Source organism: Molothrus aeneus, chromosome 1, assembly GCF_037042795.1.
Source record: "Molothrus aeneus isolate 106 chromosome 1, BPBGC_Maene_1.0, whole genome shotgun sequence".
In the NCBI taxonomy this organism is placed as follows: domain Eukaryota; kingdom Metazoa; phylum Chordata; class Aves; order Passeriformes; family Icteridae; genus Molothrus; species Molothrus aeneus.
In genome coordinates, this window is record NC_089646.1 from 145,140,979 (window position 1) to 145,165,226 (window position 24,248).

Below are 24,248 nucleotides of genomic sequence, written 5' to 3' on the forward strand. Positions count from 1 at the left end.
AATGAACAAAGGAACTTTCATGCAATTACTTTAGCTTTGCTTCTGGATGTTTCCTGCTAAGATCAGTAAAGGAAAAATGTCCACAGAGGGAGTTGGAGTAGTTGCAGGTTGGTTTAATTAAAAACCTGGAATACTTGGACACCATCAGCAAGATCCAGTCTGAACCAAGTGCACAGTTAACAAAAGTCAGTCTGATCATAACAGTTTTTACATAAAAAAATCAAGTGAAGTTATATAGAACACTGTCCAATAAGTATTTAAGGTAATATCTGACCTAGACAGATGCTCCATAGTGCTGACCTCCCCACAGTGAGGAGTTAACACAGCCTAACACCTAATCCTAGTCTATGATTATGTCATTTGTGTGCTGGAGAGTGTGAGGCAGCGTGGAGAGGATGAGGAGGGCAGGTACTCAGTGCCTGGCTGCTGTGCTGGCCCTTGCCAAGCCCCTGGAGGTGGGTGGTGTTCTGCCCTCAGGGTTATCTGCCCTGGTGCCCCCCAGTTCTGGCATTCCCCATCCCTCTCCTGGCTCTCCGGAATCCTCCCCGCCGGGCTCCTTCCTCCTCACTGCTCTCCTCGGAGCTGGAAGCCCCTGTGCCTGTTTGTGAGCCTGTTTGGGTGCCTGCTGGAGGCCTTTCAGCAGAGTCCCCTGGGCAGGAGAGCTTCTCCTCCCGGCAGCCCTGCCCGTGGGGCATCTTCAGGCTGGCGTTGAAGAAGGCAGAGCCCATGCACTCGGCCGCGGCCGTGTCGCAGGCGCAGAGGAGCTTCTCACACGTGCTCTGGCCAATGCCTGAAAGAGAAATTTCACAATTCACCTTTGAAAGCTGTTGAACTTTCTTCATGTATAATTTGCCACAGGCAGATGAGGTTTTGAAAATAAAATTTTCAAATCTGCCATGAATTTTAGTCTCCAAAGTCACAATTAATTACCTAAACAAAAGCCTGGCACCAAGGTGCTGGGCAGTGGAAGGTGCTGCTGGCTTTAGTTGAATTTGTGAATGTAAAGACACAAGTAGCTGACTTCTGACTGTAATTATAAAACGTCTGAATGTAAGTTTCTCAGCCTGACCTGGTCTGTAGCAGGCTCAGATCCTGCAGTGCCCCCATGGCATTCAGCAGTCTAAGATAGGAAATGCCTAGACATGATGACTGGACCACAGGAGCCCCTTTTTCCGCCTCGGACCCTTGCTTATCTCTCTGTAAGACTATAGTTCACTTTCCTTTTGACCCCTACTATTGGACACTTTCTAAAACCCCTGTATCCTATAAAAACCCCTTCTTTTGCCCAGCTCAGCAGAAGAGCTGTCCCTGAGAACCTTCACAGAAGATTCAATAAAGATTCCTGTGGAACCTCACACAGCCTTCTCCTCTCTCTGCATCTGCCTAGGCACCTAGCAAGCAAAGAGCTGAAATCACAAATGAGCTGATAATCACTAGAGCTGGTATCACTTAAGCTTGCTAAGGCAGCCAGTGGCTGGGGACTGCTTGGGAACTGGGACAGGCTGTTCCAAACAGGATTGAGCTGTCCAGATCCATTGCAGCCCACTGGGGACACCCCAAAACCCGGCAGAGGCCACAATACTGGTCACATACACAGTAGTGTAATAACCTTTGTCTCAACTAGGAAAAAAGTTTATAGTAAACATTGCTAATTTTTTGTAAGCTAAATATTTCTGTCTCCATACTCAGCTCTAGCAGCTCTGTCATAGTGTTACTCAGTCTGTCATGTTGGTACACTGTCATCAGGACATGAGAGTTTCCTCTCACACAAGCTTACATTTTGGTGTGTGATCAAAACATACAACTTCAGATTTCAAATTTCTTTCTGCATGACATCCAAGTTTCTTAACTTGCTCCATACAGCAGTGATGAGAGAAGCAGCATCTAAAATAAACAGTAGAAGTAAATGGAAAATACTTTCTCTTCCTGAATCCCAGAACTCTCACAATTATTTGTCTGTCTTTATTTTCAGTGCCCATTAAAACTAAAAAAAAATCGTTTTCATACCCTGGAATTTTTTTTTTCTATGAAGAACAAAAATCAACTTAAGCTGTTCCTACTTTATTTCTATATTTGTTCCTACTTTCACTTTCCTCTTCTAACGCTTTTCGTGTCACGTGTTTAAGAGGGGTGTGTTTTAATTTCAAGACACAATTACAATTGTAACCATGACCTAGTCTGCCATGAGAAGTGTCTGCCAGTGTTCAAATCTTGGCTGGAAATCTGAAAACTGCATCATGATACCCAGATCATGCCATCATCTAATCCAATTTTTCATGCCTGGGCTGTCTTTTTGTGTGTGAGTGCAGGAGAAAGGAGTGTGCTCTACTTGGACCTGATGTGCCCCAACTGTATGAACTTCCTCAGAGGAGGAGGTTTTTAGCTGTAAATACAACGCTCCCAGAGGTGCTTTTATTTTGGAATTCTCTGCATTGCCCCTCATCATCAGCCCTGCTGGCTCTTGGCTGCAGCTCTGACAGAACTTTGCTCCCGCTTTGACAGAACTCTGCTTCAGCTCTGTTCCCTTCTGGAGGACAGTGTGCCCTGGGTGGATGTTAATTCTGCTCTTCATAAGTCACTGTTCAAGCCACATCTTAGCCAAGTGGCCCTTATCCTCATCCCTTTGATGTTCTCCTCCTTCTGCTTGGCTAACCTCCCATCATTCTCCTTTCTTATTTGGAGTTAGTAAGTCCTCTCCAAAATATTGGCACAACAATTGAATGTGGTTTAGTCACATGAGAGTATTTTGTGTTTTATGTATTTAAGTGGATTTTTTTTCCCCAGAATGTGACTTCACTACTGCTCCATAATGCAGCTATACAATGCCCAGAAAATGATGTTCTGATCTTCCTTGTCCATGGGCACTGCAGTAACAATGGCACACACAGAGGAGCCCACACCTGTCCAGTGCATCAGTGGGATCTCCTCTTCCCTCTTGGCCACAATAGCAGCCATAGGACTCAAATTCCTCTGGGCATCTCTCAGTTAAGCAGAACAGCATTTCTCCGAGCTGGGGCAGCTCCCTCTCCACTCTTCCACGTCCTCTCTCTTGCAGAAAGGTCAGTCGCTCACACACTGCGAAGCAAAGTTGTTATTTGACACACCGTGTCCTCACTGCTTGAGGGCTCTCTTGTGAAGATAGAAGTGCTTCCAGAGCTACCAGAAACTTTGAAGGATGACATTTTACCACCTCTAAATTACTGCTTCAGTCCATGAACTATGGCTCTTAGAGTGCTGACTGAGCAAGACAGCCAAAGGGCAAGGCAGTTTAAAGGGGAGAGCGATTCCTATGAAGATAGAACATACAAGTCAAATTGGACTGCAATGAGAATACTTAGCAGTCCTTTGGAATCCTTCATAGGTAATTTTTTTTCTTTTGGAATATTCAAACTCATCTGAGTATTCAGTGGTTTCTGTCTTGGTGATTTGGAAAATACAGTCCCAACATCTTGTGCTTCCACAGTGATAGCTGGACAATGACCATGTTTTGCTGAAGGAAACAATATTTTTTTCTGTTCTCATTTGAAATATAGTCCAATTTGAGCTGCAGTGCCCCTAGGCCAAATGCAGGAGTGATCTGTTGTAATGGCTATTGTGCTGCTGAGGGTTTGGCATCACCAAATCCCAATCCTAATGTCTCTGTGGCACCCTCTACTCAGGAAGAACTGTTTTTATGGGAATTATTCATACCACTTAAAAGAAAACAGTGTTCCATATCAGGAAAAAGGGACCTGTTCTGGGACTTTGCTGGGGAAAGGATGTAAGAGGCTGTTGCAGGAGAAGGAGGGAGGGAGGGCTTCTGTTCCCTCTGCATCCTCCCTTCTCCCACGAGTAATCCCATCTCCCCCTCTGCAGCTCTAGTCTGATTCCCTGCTCCTGTCAGGGTCAATCCTGGATTACTGTTTCCAACAGGAAATTCTGCCCATGTGCCTTCCTGGGTCTTGATTCATTCAGGTTAAATCCCAGCATAAACCACAGGCTCAGGGAATTGATCTGTGCTCTCTAAAAGCTGGTATTTTAAAATTGTATTTTCCAGTTTAGTGAAAGGTGGGGTTGATTCTTCTGCTCTTTTCCAGTTCCAGGGCTGCTTCTCTCCATTGGGAAGCCTAAAAAGATGGATGAGACAGTCCTTGAGTGTGGATTTATAGCCATGACAGGTCTAAAATGTCTTAGGATCTCTGGGATCCCTGAGCAGGAATTGGAACAGAATCAGAAATGGTGAGAAAAAGTCTGACTGGCAAGGCTGTGGGAAAAGGTCAGAATGAAGAGCAGGAAAATTCCTATTGCTGCTGCTTATAAAACAAAGCAACTTAAAGGTTGTGATTAAATTACTTCCAGCAAACAAAAGCAGGGAGAAACATTCCCTGAGCTCATTTTAGATACTGCACTAAATGAAAAAAATTCCTTACAAGCTAATAATTAGTAGTTTTTATAAGTGTTACTGACAGCATATTGGCAGAAGAGGTTAAAGTGATGGAAGCTTTTGCAGATGTCTCCACCTCCTGTTCTTCTAAGTACCAATACATATGTGCTAAACTGGTTTAAAATAACTATAATATTTATATGTAATACATACCTGCTTTTAATACAGAGGTTGCTGAATATTTCATCAGATGTAATGGGGAAAAAGGCCTTTATTTACCTTTCCCTGCAGGTCCCCTCTCAGACAGTCCCAGGTCCAGAGCTCTGCCAGAGGAAGCTGTGCTCAGGCCACCCTTTGCAGGGCTTGTCTCTGGAGAAGACAAATGCATAGGTTAGACTTGTGAAGGTAGAATAACTCTTCTTTCAGGAGTCCAAAAGTGCATATTCTAAACTATTATCAACTGCAGTCTCCTAAAATTTGTTCATTCCTAGTGGGAGGCTATTTATTAATGGTTGGTTAAGTTTTCCTGGTCTGGTGGCAGTGAGCTGCCCCTTCCAGGGCAGTCAGTGCTATTCATCCTGTATTGTATGCAACCTCCAGATTTAAATAACAAAATAGTTTCATTCTACATAGCCATTAAAAATGCTGGCTCCTCACATAGCTGTAAACACGAATAGGAGAATTTTCTAATTTAGAATTAGAAAAAGTGTAATTAATTTTTCACTTGCCTTTTCCTTTTGTCCTTGCAGGTGTGCCTGCAGGACTCCTGTTGGTGGAGACAATTTTGACTTGCATTGAGTTACTGTCTCCTGGGAATGAGGCTGGGGAGGTGGTTATCTCTTCCACTGGGACCAAAGCTTCCATAAATCCATCTTCTTCTGAATAAGCAGAAAAAAGCAAGCAGAAGAAGAAATAGAAAATAACCAGCAAGATTTTAATTTTAGATAGCTGCTGAGAGTAATATCCTCAGGCAGAACCAGTGTGAATTGATGGTCACAGAGAAGGAGTATCTGAGAGGAAAACTGGAAAAGCAGAGTATCCACACTGGTCATTTATGCACATCTCTTGCCTTTCAGAAGAAAGGACTGTGGTTAACTACTTCCAATTTAACTGCTGATTGTTTTGTTTTTTTTTTTTATTTCTCTATGTACTGAGACAAAGAGCTTTGCCAGGTGCTGAAAATCATGTTTGCTGCTTAGTAAGCTGTACTGAGAGATAAAGTACAAGTGAGATGTCATTTGCTGAGTAAATTGCTTAAAAAGTGTCTGTTTACCTGAAGTTTCTAAAACTGAGAGTAACATCAGTGAAAGAAGAAATAATTTGATTAATGCAGAGCTGGGTGACGGAAGGGTTTACTGGGTTGTAACCACAAGGAAATATTGAGGGCAAAAAAAGTTGAAAAATAATTATTTTCAGGAGATTATTTGTCCTAAAAAATATTTTGGTGTTTGTTTTTACATTATCTGACACTTTGTTGCTGATCAGGAATGTTTTGTTGAATTTGGAGGTACTTAAAATCTTTTTATGCCTTTTTAATATAAACTAATTTGTAAATGAAAACACTTATCAAATGGTTCCATTTCCATTTCTAAATGTCAATGTGAACCATGTGGCATTTCACAAAATAAATACTTTTAAAATACTAATGGGCATGTATTTTCATATTTAAAGCTTTCCTTTTGAATTCTTTGGCTGAATTTATTGGTTGGACTAAACTCAAATTCATTAAGCTTGTCCCTCTGATGTTCTGGTTTTAGTATGTGTTGAAAATAACCTGTCACAGGATAAGAGAACAGATTAAAAGAAATTAAAGTACTGCTAAGAACACAGCAAAGCCCATGAAAGGTGGCAGAAAGGGATCAATAGTCACACACTGGTTTTGATAGCTCAGCAAGGTGCACAATTTATGCCACTTTGTTTGGCAGTGAAATGTTGAAATGAAAGTGATTCCTGCTGGATGTAAAAAATAAAACCAGAGTTTGGGAAATTCTACACTTAGCTAAGAATAGATATCACAAATAATCTCCTGGGAGCCGTGCAGACCTAAAACACAGTACACAGATTTTCTGGTACATCCAGGTTAATGTAGGAGAGCATTTAGTGATTTTGACCAGTGCTTAGTTCAGCAGTGCTGAATCCATTGGGTGGGAGACAGGGATATTGTTCAGACAGTGTAATCAGAGTCAAAAAATGACTGCTCTCTACTCTCCATATGCAGTTTTCTCTGACTTTTTCTGGTGGATTTCAGCCTGCCTGGATAATCCTTTCTATCCAAAAGGGGCCAGAGAAAACTTCCAGGCCTATCAAGGTGCTCCATTTTCAGCTCTGCCTACTGGTGAGGCTGTGCTCAAAGCACAGACACCTGCAAAAGCTGGAACAGGTTTTAGACTGGGAGAGAGTTCCATGAAATTATCTGTAATAAAGGAGGAGGCAAAATCAAAATAAACCCTTCTGGCAGCAGATGCTGTGAATGTAATTTACAGAAACAACCATTATATCATTAAACTTTATGTGAAGAGGCTTTCAGAAACACTTGGATGAGGAGTGCAAATGAGTGGCTGGAGGCAAGGAACAGCTAATGCTTCTCAGCCAGGTTTTATTGTTTGTGTATCTTCTATCTGACCCTGATCTAAATTTGATTCTCTGGCAGCCCTGTTGCTACCATGCACAGAGTTTTAACTGTGATGCTTTTAGATGAAGATTTGCTGTGTCAGTCAAAGAAAGAGGAAAACTGAGGGTCACTGACCTTTTATTGAGAGGATGGGGGGAGCAGGAGCTGTGCCTCTGTGGTCCCTTGAGGTAACTGTACAAAAAACAGAGGCATCATGGAACTGACCTGCCAGCTGAATTTATGCCATGCATTTCTGAAATTACTTTGACTTAAAGCATTATAAAACTTAACCAAACAGCCTGAATTTATTAAGATGGTAATTAGGAGAATCAAAGTGTTTTGCTGAAGGATGTGCAAGTCAGCAGAAGAAATATTATCCAGAAATCCTGTGCTGAAGATTTTTGATTGTGACACCACAGAGCTTCATAAATGAAAATCCATCTTCACCTGTAGTCAAGAGTGCCAAATTTGTCAACAAAATTTAATGACTCTTACCTCTGGCTTTGGAAGTTGCCAAGACTCTGTCACGGGGCTCAAAAGAAACCACTGTTGAAAATAGAAAATATAAACTCAGGAAACACTGCCAGCACAGTTATGGACAGTCAGGCTGCTGAGAAGAGCTTTTTCTGAAAACAGGAAGATACAGACATAGCATGGAGAGACATTGGCCTGTTTTTCTCAGTGGTGTATGGATGGTTGTAGACAAAGTGATACTCATAAATTAATCTCATTGCATGCAAATAATTACATAGCACTAACACAAGATTCTATGATTCCATGAAAGAAGTGTAAATATGGCTGAATTGGGAAATTCAATATTAAGTTCATTTTACAGACAAATAGACTAAACAGGACTAGGTCTGGTATCCCAGTGTTGTGCAAGGAAGGATGCTGCTTTCCTTGCAAACATCTTGTGTTTGTCTGCACTGAGAGTCAGGTATGGATGGGCAGCCATAAGTCCAAATACCTCCCTGACCTCTAAGTTCTTTCCTTTACCTAATAAAATGATTTCCATTTGTCAGCTACCTTTTGGTAAATTTTAAAAACAGCTGTCAAATGATCTAAAAAAATCATCTCCCCTTTTTTTTCTGTGTTATTAGGATGTTGTGATGTGAAGAATTAACTTCTTAAATCCTTTGAATGAGTTTCTCAATGATACTTAGCTTTGGTTTAATGAAGCTTCCACAGTTGTCAATGTTGAAGATTCTTTGGGCTTAAAGAGGAAGACAACTGGTTAAATAGTAAGTGGCTCTCCAAATGTTTCCTTCAAAGACTGATTAGAAACACTACCTATATTGTTTTCAGCTTTCTAAAATTCCTAATACAGGTTTTTGTTTGTTGGTAATGCTTGGAACCTTATGATGGACTGTGCCTCATTAGGGAGCAGGAGTAGTTATTTTCAGGAAGTAAAACATTGCTTCAGATGTGCAAATACAGATGCTCTCATTCCTTCAGGAGTTCTGTTTTCTATTACAAAGTGTCCCAGAAGCAGATAGAAAAACAGGAACCAACACTGGAGCTGCTGCTAGGTGAGAATGAAAAATCCTGTAAAAAAACTACTTTGATAATCCAGGAGAGCTATGAAAGAACAGCCAGCACTTACATTCAGCATAAAGCCTTTTCAGGTACCTACACTTCTGCAGGTGCTGCTATTTAAACATATAAAGAACAAATAAACCCACAAACCTTTAAATGTAAGAAACATTGTTTTTTAAAAAGAAAAAAAATTTTCAATGTGGTTTTCATTATTTCAGATTCACACTTAGGGCAATGGCACACACAGGGGAGCACACTAAAGCTTGAAATCAGGTTCTTAGGTTCTCAAAAAAATCCAGCTTTCCACCTCTCCCTGTGCAAGCTGGTTTGGTGGAAAGGTCCCTGCCCACAGCAGGGGATTTGGAATGAGATGATCTTTAAGGGCCCTTCCAACACAAACCACTCTGTGATTTTCTGGGTCAAGCAGTGGCCTGGTTGCACATGTCCAGTGCATGCTGCATCTGTGCTTGGCAGATTTGGGGTTTATGAACAGAGAATCATGGAATCACCAAGGTAGGAAGAGACCTTCAGATCACCCAACCCAGCTGTCAGCCCTGCCCTGCGCCTGTAACCTCCAAACCACCAAACCACATTGCACAGTGCCAGATCCAGACTCCTCCTAAACACCTCCAGGGGTGGTGACTCCAACACCTCCATGGGCAGCCCCTTCCAATGTCTGAGCACCTGAACAGTGGAAAAATTCTTATAAATGACTCATCTGAATCTCCCCTGTCTCATCTTAAGGACATTTCCTCTGATTGTTTCCCTGCAGGCACAGCAGAAGAGACCAACACCCGCCTCACCACACCCTCCTGTCGGGTGGTTTTGGGGAGCTGTGAGGTTCCCCTGAGCCTGCTCTTCTCAAGACTAAACAAACCCATCTGCCTCAGCCACTCCTCATAAGAAATGTTCTCTTGTCCTCTCGTGAGCCTCGTTGCCCTTCCCCGGACACACCCCAGCACCTCAATGTCCTTTCTCAAGTGAGGAGCCCAGAGCTGAGCACAGCACTCGGGGTGCAGCCTCATGGTGCTGAGGGGTGATCACTGCCCTGGTCCTGCTGGTCACACAGCTGTCATTGGCCTTCTGGGCACCTTCTGTGCCTTCTGGGCACTCACTGGCTCCTACGGAGGCAGCTGTGCTCCAGCACCCCCAGGACATTTTCCAAACAGCTCTGGTGCCACTTCTCCCTTTACAGCAGTGTGGCTTTGCTTGTGATGAAGCCACAAAACAAAAGTGCTAAACTGGGTAAGAGTCCAAGACTGGTCTCCCTCTCTACATCATATCCTGGCCCACCCAGAGTTACCAAGGGCTTTGGGTCCTTCTGTCCCTGGCCTCTCGTGTGGCAGGACAGAAATGTTTGGTCACCCACAGCAGGCAGACCTGCTCTCACCATGGAGTTTTGCGTGCAGCCATGGTTATCCTGCCACTCTGACTCAGGGAAAGGCAGCAGTCAGCCTTTCCTTTGTCTGGGGATCAAACTGAATGGTTTGATCCTCATGCAGGCAAGAGGAGAACATATTCTCTCTGCAGCAGTGAGGTGACTTCCATGACAACCACTCGGCCTTGTGGTTTAGAGACTCACCAAGGAGGCTCCAGAGTGAGGAGGTTTCAGCCTGGATCTCTTCATTACAAGTAAATAAAACACCAAACTGGTGGCTCATTGGTACAAACCATGCTCAGAATTTCCTCGTGCTACTGCTTGATCTTAATTAATTCAATATCTTTTAAAGACAAGAATATGCAATTGGCTGTGGTTGGCACCCACAGAGGGCATCCCTGCCAAACAGCTCACCTGCTCCAGTCTGTGTTCCCAGGGAAAAAAGGCTGTTTTGATGAAAACAGGTTTTGTTGAAGAGCATTGATTCTCAGCCCTTGGGAAACTCGCTGTAAACACTGGTTAAACACATTACATGCACAAATTGAAAAATTGCACCTTCCCATTCAATCTTGAACTCCATCACCAAAACATTACATCTAGTTTTATATCACTCCTTTTAGAAGGCCAGAAAGAAAGAAAATATCTTGTATTCTCTCAGCTTTTGGGAGCTGCAAGCAGGGCTTTTTTCACTCTAAGTTGCAAACCTTCTTCCACAGATGCAGTCACAGCCAGTGCTTCATCAGTCCTTTGATGAACCAATGCTGCAAAAAGAAAATTTTTTTTTACTCCAGAACATCATGGCTTAGGGTGCTCCTTAGACTGTATCCTGGAATAACATGATCAGAGTCATCAAAAAGAAAATTATTTCTAAATATTATTATGATTACAGCAGCAGTATTAAAATATTTCTTTAGTATTTATACCCTGCTGATACTAAATTCTATTGAGCTACATGCAGTATAATAATAAAAAATAATCCCAAAGAGTTTCAACTTCAACAAGAGGAATTGGCTGGCAGTCAGCATTCTTTAAATTCCCATTTCTTCAGCTTATTTTTCTGAGTATAAGCTGGTCTCAATTTAATACATTCCAGACAAAGAATTACAGAGGTGACCTACCCTCCTTGTGTCGTGTTGTCAGCTCTCTCTTGCTGGTTGTTTCTGAAAGAGAAAAGTCTCTCATAAAGTGTGAAAAGGGGATTTTTTTCACTGTTTGATCTGAATAGCACAAATCAGGAGTCCATTGAATGTATTCCTATTAAAGATTTAGTCAAATACATGCCCATGTCACTCAATTTTTTCTCTGTAATAAAGAACCTACCAAAATCCTTTGTCTATGGATTGATCAGATAGGGTTATTATTTTTTTTCCCCAAAGTCAGAACTGGACACAGTTACAGTCAGAAGAGCTACACAGAAGGATTATAACATGAGTGAACATTAAGTGAAAATTTCATTCAAAAGTTGCTTTTTTTTCTCCTCATCAAGAAATATAATCCTCATCAAGAAATATAATCATCAAAAAATATAATATAATTTAAAATTAGCAGAGACATCCAGTGAACTCAAATGGAATCTGTCTTTATCAGCAGTGATAAAATCAGCATGATTTTCCTGTTAGCAAAGAACAATTTCCCCTTTACTTTTGGTGTGTTGGATCTACCATACTGTATATCAGGGACATCTGATCCCAGTGAAAGATTGCTGTCTTTAAAAAAGACAATGAACTGGCTTTGATGCAAACCTTCCTGGGGCATTTTCTTCTCCCTTGTTGCATTCGGGAGGGTATGCACACATCCAGGCTGTGATTCAGTTGTGTGTCTGTCTGTCCTTAGCCCTGGAGGCTGTGACTGTGACCCAAAGTATTAGAAAAGCTAAGGCTGCTTTTTCACATCTCTCTCCTGCCCCTGCCAGGGGGGGAGAGAGGCAGGGGCAGGAGAGAGATGTGAAAAAGCAGCCTTAGCTTTTTCACATCTCTTTTTCACATCTCTGCTCAGAGCTCCTGCCCCTGCCATGCTCTGGTTGCAATCCAAATGAATGAAGTTTTTAATCCAGGCCTGCTCCCACAGGGCAGGCATTTGGCCTTGCAGGGCTGTAATTTCAGCTACAGAGCACAGATCAGTGTGTGACCATGGGGATAAACCTCCCCTTCATCCTTTGCAGGGTTTTTTCCCTCCAGAATAGAAACCAAGCAACTGAACAGAGTAAGCTTGTTTTTGCTTTTCCAGTCAGTTTTTGAATGGTTTAAGGGAAGATTTGGGTTAGCAATATTTTCAACATTTCCTGCCAGTGACATCATCACAAGTATCACTCATTCATTCCAGGTGGCAGAAGCTTCCTGAAGAAAAAGATTTCTTCACATCTAACTGGAATTTCCCTGTTGCAGTGGTGTTCCTTGCACCCTGTGCACCTCCAGGAAGGGTCTGGCTGCACCTTCTCTCCACACCTCACCTGGTGCTGAGAACTGCAATAAGATCCCTCCCAAGCCTTCTCCTCTTCCCTCATGGCCTCCAGCCCCTTCCCCAGCCCAGAGGCCTCTCCTGGCCCTGCTCCAGGACAGCAATCAGTCTGCCACCACCTTCTCTCCTGGTACTCACCCAAGCAGCAGTAAATGGACAGGACACATGAAACTGAGACCAGGTTTATGGCAGGAAGGCACCCAGCTCCTGCTTCATTCTCGTTAGGTCACATTTGGTGCCAGCAGAAAGTCTGGCAGGAGGGGGCACTCGGTCAGATCCCTGTTATTACCTGTAACTGGAGATGGGCAGGAGGAGACATCCAGCCCATTCAGGGAGGAGTTGATCCGGGCATTCACAAAGCATTCAATGGCATCTTTGTCACAGGTGCAGAGGAACTGTTCACAGGGATCCACAGACTCTGAAAATAAAACAAAAATTCAAACAAGGCACTATTGAAAAATCCTTTCCACCTTCTGCTTTTTCCTCCCTGTAAGGTTTGTGTCTGTATTTTGTTAGTCCAAACCTATTTATAATGTGCTTCTCAGTGCAAACATGGACAAGTTTAATAGTCTACCTCTTGTCTTAAACACCAGTTGATGCAGCCTGGCATGGCTGTCAATAAATTATTGCCTCTGGTTGTGTCTGCAGAGTATTGAGGACTACAGAGCAAGGCTCTATTCTTCCATGGAAAACTTAATGCAGCTGATGCTGCATTTAACATTTCACAGACTTCATTAAAATATTCCTCCTAACTCCATGAAGTCACAATCCACAATCCAAGCCTTTCATGGATATGTGATTTGCTCCTTATAAAGAATCAAAGAACTTTAGAACAGCTTGGACTGGAAGGTGTGTTAAACCTCATGTCTTTCCACCCCCTGCCATAGACAGGGAAATCTTCCACTAGACCAGGTTGCTCAAAGCCCCATCCAACTTGGCCTTGAACACTTCCAGGGATGAGGAATCCACAACTTCCCTGGGCAACTTGTGCCAATGCCTCACTTCTCTCAAAGTTAAAAATTTATTCCTAACACAAAGGATAGGAAACAGTTCCCCATGAAATACTATTTTCAAAATTTCCTACCTTTCAGAATTTAAAAAACATTGACTTTTCATAGCTGCGACACTTCTATTTTGTATTTGTGATGGAGACTATATAGAAAGAGCTGAAAAAGCATTAAATGGACTTGGACAATTAGAGATTGGCCTAAATAACAAAAATGGTTTCAATTTGAAACAAGAAATGGAATTTGGATCAGATTGTTGCTTAAATAGGATGTAAGGGTATAGTCTGAGGATTCTACTCCTCTTTGCTGGTGTCCTCAAACCATGTTCTAGCATTTAGTCTTTTCTGAGAGCCAAAACTTGCTGAAAATTTATATTACATGTTATTAGGCATTAAAGAACCCCACTCTTGTCAGGCCTGTACCAGCATTGCATGGAATGGCTCCTGTTATAACACACAATCTCTGCTCTCACTGGTAGAGCTTAGCTGATGAGTGTGTGTGACCCTCTGAAGAAAGAATTTGATCCCTCAAAGTGCTGAAAAATCAGGCCTTGATGCCTCAGAAGATTGTTTTTCAGGTGTCTCCTCAGCATCTGCTGCATTTCTGATGTGTGGAGATATCTCAAGCATTGCTTAGTGGTCTTGCTTAGTGGTCTGCCTGTTGGAGGAGCTCTGGGAAGTGGAGCAAATAATTTCTCTATGACTTTTGGTAGGTAGACCAGAATGAACTACTGGTGAGGCTCCAGTGTCAAGCTCTTTTGACAGGTCAATCTCACCACAGGTCAGGTTTTTAGTAGAGCAGCTGACATCTGCAGAGATTTTTGATGGGTCCCATGTGCACTCCATCTCCAGCGCTTCCTCGTAGCATCTGCGGTGCTGAAAGCAGCATCTTAAAGAGGAAATAACAGAGAGGTCAAACCATTCAGTTTGATCCCCAGACAGAGGAAAGGCTTTTCCCTGAGTCAGAGTGGAAGGATAACCATGGCTGCATGCAAAGCTCCATGCTGGGAGCAGGTCTTCCTGCTGTGGGTGGCCAAACATTTCTGTCCTGCTGTGGTTCCCGGGTGCTTGCAAGGACTTTGCAGGCACTTCATGTAAGAAATCCACTGCCAGTGCACAAATACTTCCCCTCAACACACTGCTCACTCACAAGCAAAGCCCCACAAGTCAGCCCTAGAGATCTTGGATCCAGTCCTATCCCAACCTTCCTCACTGCAGATTTGGAGAACTAAACTGAACCTGGCACTCACGGAGGGTTAATGGCTCTGCAATGTGAATTCCTCATTGGGACTATATAAATACATGCAGTTTTATCCTCTATTTCTTGTACTTCTATGCAACAATCACAATTGAAATCCACCATTTAGCCATGGGAAAGGGCCATGAAATATTTTTCTCACACTGGCGTAAAACAGTTTTCTCCTGCCACTATACAACAGAGGCAGTCAGAAACCTTGTGTTTTCCTGCACCCCTGTTGTTCTGCCAAACTCAAATTGCCTACAGGACCACTTCACTTTGAGTAGGAATAAAAAGTCAACTAAACCAACAAGCTCTTCTTCAGTCCTCTCCTCTCTTCAGCTCTTTGTACAGATAAATCATCTCCACAACATCTCTGTGCACTGACATCAGCTATAAATGAAACTCCAAGTAAAACAGTCATCATTTACTCCAGGTAAAATTGTTACATAGATTAAACAGTCTTGCTGTTAGATTCAGATTGAAATATCCTCATTTCAGAGAAATGGACTCAAAATCCAGCTCTGCTATTGAGTTGCATTTGTCCTGGAAAATGCTGAAGACAAGGACAGCATGAACATCCAAACCCAGCATCTGCTGCTAGGATGGATCACACCTGCTCCTTGCCAGACTCCCTGCTAGGGAGCCCTTCTACACATGCTATACATGCACTTTCACTTTTTCACCTCCTATATTTAGAAAGAATTTCATATCAAATCCCTGACTGTATTAATAAATAATTATCACAATATTTTATTTGTCTTCACAACCAGAGAAGGAGTCCAAGGAATATATCTAAAAAAAGTGAGGGCAAATAGCATTCAGCAGAAAGGCCTGATGTCTCCTCTACACCACAAATTCTACTGTGTCTTGTTCCAGGGATGAGACTGAAATCTGTGAGCCCCTCAGGAACAGGGTTTTGAACACCTGACTGATGATGTCTCAACCCTCTCCTGACTCTACCTGAAGTGTAGTGAGGTGTTAGCATCTAAAAGCTCCCCTAACTGCATAAGGAGTCTAACACAAACTCTCTGCACTTCTTGTTTGTTTAGAGATTCACAATTACACCAACATTTACTGCAACAGTTAATCCAAAAATTCAGTTAGTTTCCCTTTGCAAGCAGGGAAGGGATTGTTTCTCTGTCATTGCAAGACATGGATTGTCCTAAGGGCCTGCTTCTCTTTGACAAAGTCTGTGGAGGCTGCTAATTTAGATATGACAATGAGCTACTCTGGGAAATGGGAAAAGCTTGTTCTTACAGGCACTAGTACTTTCCCATGCCTTAAAAACCTGCTGTGAGGCATTGAATCCTTTTCTAAAGAACAGAAATGGCACAGAAAAGCCCCAAGATTTGCAAAACTGTTTTCTAAGAAATAAAATCAGTGAAAGAAATTGCAACACTGTGGGAACTGTCTCTGGAAGAGACAGGCAAGCCACTGGTTTGGAGGCTCCCTTGAAGCAGGAGCACATCTCTGTCAGTGGCAAAGCAAGAATCAGTCTCTGTTTGCTGCACATGGCAGTAGAAATTCTGTGCTGACAAGGAAACCTCACCCCAGGGCTGCACAATTTGTAAATACAAACTGGCTGTGTGAGTGTTTCTCAGGACAAACCTGCTGATGGATGTTTCTGCAGTTTCTGGGTTTGTGCTGCTCTGCACTAAAATGGAGCTGAGTAAAGCAAGAGCCCAGGTGCTCAGCTCCTGGGTATCAATCCATTGAACTGAATCAGGCTCCCATTTCAGGATGTCATCACAATTGTTCAGAAAACCTTTCACAGAGAAGTTCCATGGTTTTTTTTCCAGTAGCAGGGTTAGATCTCCTTTTCCCAGCCATCCCATGCTGTAGAGTGGATGGATTAATTTCCACCTATCTATAGGCTTAGGCCTTTCTGAGCCATTGCTGTCCTCACTCAGGGAATGAATACATTACATTGTTGGAAAACCCATTTTCTTCACAGACATGGATGTATCTTGATTCTCTTTGAATTTCCTTTCACATCTCCTGCTGATATAATTAAACAACTATTTGATTGTCCTGGCCAGAGATTACATTTTCTCTCACTAGAGCCAGATGGTGTGGGTCTTACTTACCCCCAAATAAATCTATCTTTTTATTACTGTTTTTAAATAATTTATACAGGTGTTATGCTTTGGGTAATCAGAGCAGGAGGGCATTTATTGCCAGTCAGGGTACAAAAGGACCTCTCATGGATGTGACTTACTCATCAGCTTCATCCACGGGGAGCCCTTCCATCTCAAACCGGCAAGAGCAGCCGTAGTCCTCGAAATCCCTGGGGCAAAACCCAGTGACACACTTCATTCTGTTCACAAAGTTGAGAAGGGCAGGGAAGTTGGTGAAGATGGACTGTAACCAGGTGAAGTGAGAGCCCAGGCAGTCTGGAAGGAGAACAGCCATAGAACACCGGGTAAGTGGAGGTGAGGCAGGTGTGGGTGGCACACAGGTGATGTTTGCAGGAGCACAGAGCCCAGACTAGGCAGGGACATTGAGCAGTGCTTGGCACTCAGCAGTGTTTAGTGTTACAGCGGCCTTTGGGGAGATCTGCACCCATAAAAATCCCTGTTTCATCTTAATAAATATACAAAAACAAACCCCACAGGATTTCTATTCAGAGCTAAAGTACAACTGGAACAAATACGTACCAAAAAATAATGCAACACTTTCCACATTTTGAAAGACTCCATTGAAGAGTGTGGCGTTGTCTAAATGAAAAAATAAACAAACAATGCTTACTTTAAAAAAAAATTTTCTCCCCCTACCAGCCTTCCCCTAGTCTCACTTCAGTTGTTAAACCATTTTGACATGAGTCCCTGGCTATTTGCTCACACTTCCCTTTGATGCCTCTGGAGTACAAGGATTCCCACTGCCATGCAATATTGCAGAAAGTAAAGCTTAAACCTTTCTTACTCAAGATTCTTTCAGGTGTGTTAAGCAGCTCTGGCAGGAATGCTGGCGGCTCCAGTTCTTGGCCACCTACCTCAGCAAATAAATTTGAGAAGAAAAACATTTAAATGTAAAAAAAAAAAAACAAAACCAAAAAAACAAAAAAACCCCCACCAAACTCCAAAAGATCACAATAAACCAGCAACATGTATTTCATTATGACACACTGCAGGCATTTTGAATATCTTCATACACTGGTAAGCTGATTTATCAGAGACATGAAGTACTTGCTCAGCTCCACCCCCACCCTGGGAAGCCCAGAATTGTACTGGTGTGGACTGGTGTGTACTGGGAATTCACACCCACTTCAGCTCAAAACCCAGTCTCTGTTGAGCAGGTATTGCTGCTGAGGATGAGCTAACCCTTGTCTTCCTGTCTCATCTGAACAGTTGCCCTTTCTGGGACAAATTAGTAGAATTATATAAACTTGGTTTAGTGCCCACCTATGTCCCAAGCACTCTATATGTGCTATAATGTGAAGCAGAGTTATTTGAAGTGATCTGGTTTTTCTAAGTCAGTCTTGACTATTGCCTTATTGCCTCATTGTCTCTCTTCCTATAACTTCATACTTCAACTTAATTATCTTTTCTTCCTTTTGAAGATGATGTGGTAGATTTGGTGTATTTTCAACACTTCCATTTTTTCTGTTGGCCAAATTCTGAATTAGAGTAAAATCTAACATTTGTTCTCTCCCTTCCCATTTTTAATCTGTTTTTTTTTCCTCTGCATGATTTCAGAAGAAAATATATTACTTTGGATTTATTTAACCTTTTTTTTAATGTAGTAAGTAAAGGGTATTTGCTGTCTTAAGGATCTATATATTTAAAACTGAAAAAGCCCATAGTGTTAAATTCATGGCATAAGTTATGTCTCAGAATAACTGGCATTAGGAAAGCTGTCCTTTTTCTCTAAAAAAATTCTGGGAAAGAGCTGACAGTTGTCTTGTTCATCTGTTACATTTTCCTGCAATAAATATAGGTGCAAAAGAGTAAAGAAGAGTAGTGGGGTTTTTAGACAGGAGGCTTAACTCTATGCTTAGTAAAGGATTAAGAAAAATAGGATTTTTATTTTTTTTTAAAGATCATATATAAGTGCTTTCTCGGGATGTCCACAACTTTTGTGATGTGAACAAGATTTTCATGGTAATAGTCATATCCTCCCAGCAATTAATTTCTCAAGTTCAGTTGCAGAATATGGAGACAGGATTGAGTGAGTCAGGAAGAGGTGCTTCCTCTTGTGTTATTCTTTTTCCTGAAATTCTTGGTCACAATGAGAAACTTTTAGATAAAGAATAATCCATCAAAAGTGTCCATCTCTGCAGCAGGACTAAGGGGAGTAAATTGCTTTCCACAAACCAGAAGAAGCTTCCCAATAAAGGCTGGTCTTTCACAGAATTGTAACACATCTGTTGAAAGCTTCATTGCCATGAGGAATTCAGCTTCAGGCAAAATAATGGCATGCCTTGCAAAAAACCAGCATTGAATGCTAAATTTGTACACATGCTTTCCAGAGAAAAACTAACCCTTATTTTCTGGCTTAAAGCCTGTATTTCCTCTGCAATGACAGACATCACCTGGGCCAGGTTCTGTCAAGTGCAACTGGAGCCAGGTCTGACACACTGCATCACACCACAGCTCAAACCAGGTGTTGAAGAAGAGCCATTACTCAATTGGTCCTTTCAGCAAAATGTTTGGAAAACAGGAAAATCCCATAGAGTTGAAATGTGTCAGAGGAGAAAATTGACAAAATCATATTCCAGGGGTACTGGAACTGTGCTTGCTCCCCTATCCTTAACTTGCAATTAGTTCTTCTGAACAAACTGAGCTGTGTACACCCAATTAACACATAAATGTTTGAAGTTCCCCTGGAGAGGAATGTCTGCTCAGCACTTTGGTAAATCATTGGCTCTTCTAATCCTATACTTACAAAAAAAAACTTTTTTATTTGTCACCAAGTCAAGATCAATGAACCAATGTTTGCTAACAAGATTGCTTACTTTTGTTTAAATTGGGGGTGGGAGGAACAAGGAGAAAATACCTTCTGGAGTAATTATTCTCTTTTCCTCTTTTGGTATCATGTATTTGGAAATACTGTCCTATGTCATTCCCTGTGGAGGCTGTGAAAGATTTCGCTACAAAAATCAATCCTTTAAACCTCAGAAGACCCTGGGCATGCCAGCTTGTCTCACCTCTCTCCAAAACCTGTTAAAAAATTCATTACATTTTGAGGAGACTCCTGTATGATACATCAGCTCTTGGGCTTTCCCATTGTACACCTTATCCATGGAATTTCTTTTAATGTTCAGTTACATATAAAATTCTTTCCGGACTGCATCTGTGATTTTCCTAGCTGACAACAGTTTTCTGAAATTCTGTACAAAAAAAAATCCTATCAAAAAAACATCACTGCGCCTCCAGTTGTCTTTTTCATTCATGGCTCACTAAAAATGTCCGAAAACAGGGCATGGATGCGCTCCTTAAAATCCTTGGGAAGCAAAAACCTTGACTCAAAAAAAGTCAGGGTGCAGCAAACCCAAACTATTTTATTTATTCAGGGTAAATCACATTAATTCCTCTCAAAGATGCTCTTTCATGCACAGATATTTGCTTCAATCTCAAAGCAGAGATCAGCAGAATAAATCCCACAGAAATATAAATCAATAATCCTCCCCAAACCTAAACATGGTAACACTTTAAATATTCATGTTCTCATTGTATTTAGCTAAAGGGAAAGAATCTAAACACTGCTGCACGGCCTTTTAAAGTTTGGGGGACTTTTTTTTAAATGTTTTGTCAGAAAAATGTATGAATGTCCAGATATTTTTGAGCGCAGTACCAATATAAAATATATATATTTAAGATAAATAGATAGTGCAGGTATTTGGGCATTTGCTATCACTGCAGTGGGCAATGTGAATATTATCTCTGATTTCTCTCTATATACTAGAAGTCTTAAGGTTCAGCTTCATAATTTTAGCCTGTATGTTTTGTTTTAGACCTGTTTAATTTCTGAACTGCAATGCAAGCAACCCCTCAGAGGAGAAGCAGCTGGTGAAGCTGATGAAGGTCAGTGGAGAATTTTTCTGTGTTGGGGTCCTGAGTTTTCTCTTCCCTTTAGAAATATCCCCATGGATTGGCCAGAAATGGTGACAGACCTTCTAAGAGTCCTTCTCTTCACGTGCACATCATAACTCTCACTGACATTCCTACACAGTGCAGAGACTGCAGAAATTTGAGATGTTTGCTCATCCCTGACTCAAGGAAGTTCATTCACTCATGACAATAAAATCTAAAGAGTTATATGAAGAAAAAGCTATTCATAATAAAATTCAAAAGAGGAGCTTTAGGTGGACATGGGTTCTAATTCAGGATCTACTGAACAGTTTGGAGAATTAAGACAATACAAATGTATTTAATGAATAGAATCTCTTTATATGAAACTTATAAATTTGGAGACTTAATGCCTTAAATAATGACAAAGTGCTAGCAAAAAGAAGTTGCAATTTTTTGGTTGTATTTTTAACCCCAGTACATATTTTGTTGCTTCACTACAAGTCCTGAGAAAAATATTTTATAAGTACTTAATAAAGAAATGTCTTCAAGTGCATTTGGGTGTTGAACACCAAAATTTGAGGAGAGAAGGTGTGTTTCTAAGGGACTGTTTCCAAATGCTCATACTTAAAATAGTATTTTGACATAATGTCAAATAATCAGAAAAATACATTGCCACTTACCACTGTACACCACCACGGACATAGACACCAGCAGAATTACAATCATTTTTTGTTTAATCCAAAGACAAGAAAAAAGTCACACAGCAGACTGATGTGCCTGGTGAGTCAAGTAAAATATTAGACAGAATGTTATCTCTTCAATCTGAGAGTGGCAAGACATCATCTTGGGAAATCATTCTTTTGTAGCCTGGATATATTTCTGCTTGATAAAATTCAGTTTTTACCCTTATCATAGTAAATGCACATATTACAGGAATGTTGAGCCTTATATATCCTTATTTTACCGATGTTGTCTAAAAGTCTGACTAACAATATTTACTTTGGTATTGCTTTGAGTTAACAGACTCAGCTGCCATTTAGCAATAAAATGGTGCACTTGCAGTTTCTTTTGTTTTGCAAACAGTTTTCACATCTTCCTTCATCTCATACAATGGTCAAACAATTCTTATGTTCAAATGAAGATATTGTGAAACACTGTGTAAATGAAGTTATTCTGATGTTACATCTATGGAATTCAGTTTATCCACAATCCATTAAATTTGTTTCAAATCACAAAAAATTGTAGTCAAACATTTATTCTAATCTATGTTGAGACTCATCTAATATATCATAATTTTTCCTAATGAGAAATATGACGTAATTTGGAGATCTTCAAGAAATGTGTGTAAAAAATTCTTCTCAATGTGTTGTACCAGTATTCATTAAATGGAAGATGACAGATTGGTTTTTAATTACAGTCATAAATTACTTTAAGTTTAGAACAAGTCAGGCATATGGCTTTTTACAGCCAAAGAAATGAACACACACATATATGTACCTGCTTATTATTATTTGCTTTTCTGAACTCAAATATGGAATTAATTTCTATTAGAAAATATCGTAATATTTTATCAGGAAGTGAGATTATAAATCTAACAGCTCTAAATATTTATAGTCTATTTTCCCAAATCTCTTGCCTATATTTTTTGTCTATTACTCCAAAGTCACAAATAGCTTATTCTACATTGTTTTCTTCTTGCTTCCCTTATTATAGAGAACATCCAGAAAAACTTACCTTGAGGGATATTATCCCAAAGCAGCTGGATGGAAGACAAATGAATATCAGCAAAGCCAGTACTAACTTATTTATACCCACTTGGATATAGAACTCACCCATGTGATCCTTTCCTTTATCAAACCCACTTCAACATTTATTAATTAATTCTGCCATGAGATTCCTTGGAGTCTTTATGCCCAGTGTATCTGTAATATGGCTCCAGCCATGTAAAGGATCTATACTGAGAAGTCTGTTCTGCAGGTGCCTTCACCATATAATAACTTTCCCTAATACTCTTGGCTGTAATTAAATAACAGTCATCCCATTGTTGTTAATCACTCCCAAAATCTCTTGGGCATGTGAATGTGGCTTTAATGGCTTAGCAAGAGGTAGTGTTTGGTGATGAAAGATGAGTGAGAATTTACACAGCTTTAAACACTGGCATTCCTCAGGGTTGGGAAGTCTTCTTTAATCTATCCGTGGTGGCTCTGATCCAAGGCTGAGTGAAATGCAGGAGAAGGTTCAGTGAGCTTGGGCCAGGCTGCCTTTCATCAGGAAGGTGTGCTTTCTGCCAGGGCCAGACACAGCTACCCTTCACAGAGTCCATCAACAGAGACAAACTGCCCACTGAACTGCAGCATGGAGAAGTGAGAAGTCTGACAATTGGGAATTTTACAAATTCTTACATGAGCAAAAGGCCCTTTGACTCTGTGACCTACAAGGTTTTCGGGAAAAAAGGTTTTCACGGTCACTTGTAAAATCTTCATGGAGAAGGTGTTGATATCTGAGCTGGATGTGCCTGGGGAGGTGATTGAAAATGGACTGCTGGGGCGCCAAGGGTGGTGGCCAGTGGCACACCAATGCCTGGTGGTGCATTCCAGCAGCCAGTGCTGGATCCAGCCCTGCCTGGCATCTCCATGAATGGCCTGGATGATGGGGCAGAATGGATCCTCAGAGGGCTGGCAGGTGACACTCAATGGGATGAGTGACTGTCATTTCAAAGGGTCACTCTGCCATCCAGGACCTCAACAGGAACTCCATGAAGTTCAACAAGAAGTGCCAAGTCCTGCACCTGGAGAGGTGCAGCCTCATACACCAAGATGTGCTGGTGGCCACCTATCTGGGAAGCAGCTTGCTAGAAAAGGACCTTGGGTCCTGCTGGACACAGGGTTGAACAGGAGTGAGAGGTGTGCCCTTGCACAGAGAGGGCTCAGCATGCCCTGCATTGGGCACAGTGCTGCCTGCAGGTGGAAGGAGGGGTCCTGCCCCTCTACTCTGCACTGCTGAGGCCACATCTGCAGGGCTGTGTCCAGTTCTGGGCTTCCCAGTATAGGACAGACATGGAAAACTTGGGACAGTTCAGAGAAGGGGCACAGAGATGATGAAGGGAACGTCTCTCATGAGGAGGGGACAAGAGAGCTGTGACTCTTCCCTAGAGGAGCCTTGGGGGATCTCATCAATCCCTTGGGGGATCTCATCAATCCAGTAAACACCTGAGGGGAGGGTGCAAAGGGGACAGAGCCAGTCTCTGTCCAGCAGGGCCCAGTGACACAACAAGAGACAATGGGCACAGGCTGAGGCTGCTGCAACAGGGTGAGATCTCACACAGCATGGCAGGGCCATGTGATGGCACTTCTTGAGCTTCATGAAGTTCTTGTTGGCCCATTTCTTCAGGCTGTTGAGGTTCTGGATAGCAGCATGTTGTATTTCCAGCACATGCTCACTGTATTAACATTCCTATTTATTCCACTGGCCTAACTTTCAGTATCTGCTGAAATTGGTACCACTCCAATCTATCCTGCTCTCTGACATGACAGAAGTTCTTCTCTCACACTATTGAGCACAACAGCAAAATGTATTTTGGAAGAGAACTACTGCATCCCACCTGTCCCTGGGGTCAGCACTGCTTATATTGTCACTTTCCTCCTTG

General features: G+C 41.7%; 1 protein-coding gene across 1 annotated transcript; it reads right to left on the reverse strand.

The window, feature by feature from the left end:
• Positions 1-479: 479 nt before the first annotated feature.
• OC90 (otoconin 90) lies at positions 480-22,438 on the reverse strand. The gene is given in 17 exon segments (XM_066549815.1): positions 480-790; positions 1,778-1,884; positions 2,901-3,075; positions 4,643-4,732; positions 5,092-5,241; positions 7,110-7,166; positions 7,470-7,520; positions 10,593-10,649; positions 11,007-11,048; positions 12,635-12,763; positions 14,128-14,240; positions 16,810-16,984; positions 17,249-17,308; positions 17,514-17,579; positions 21,283-21,346; positions 21,348-21,379; positions 22,435-22,438. Coding segments are annotated over 17 exon segments (1,683 nt in total).
• Positions 22,439-24,248: the final 1,810 nt, after the last annotated feature.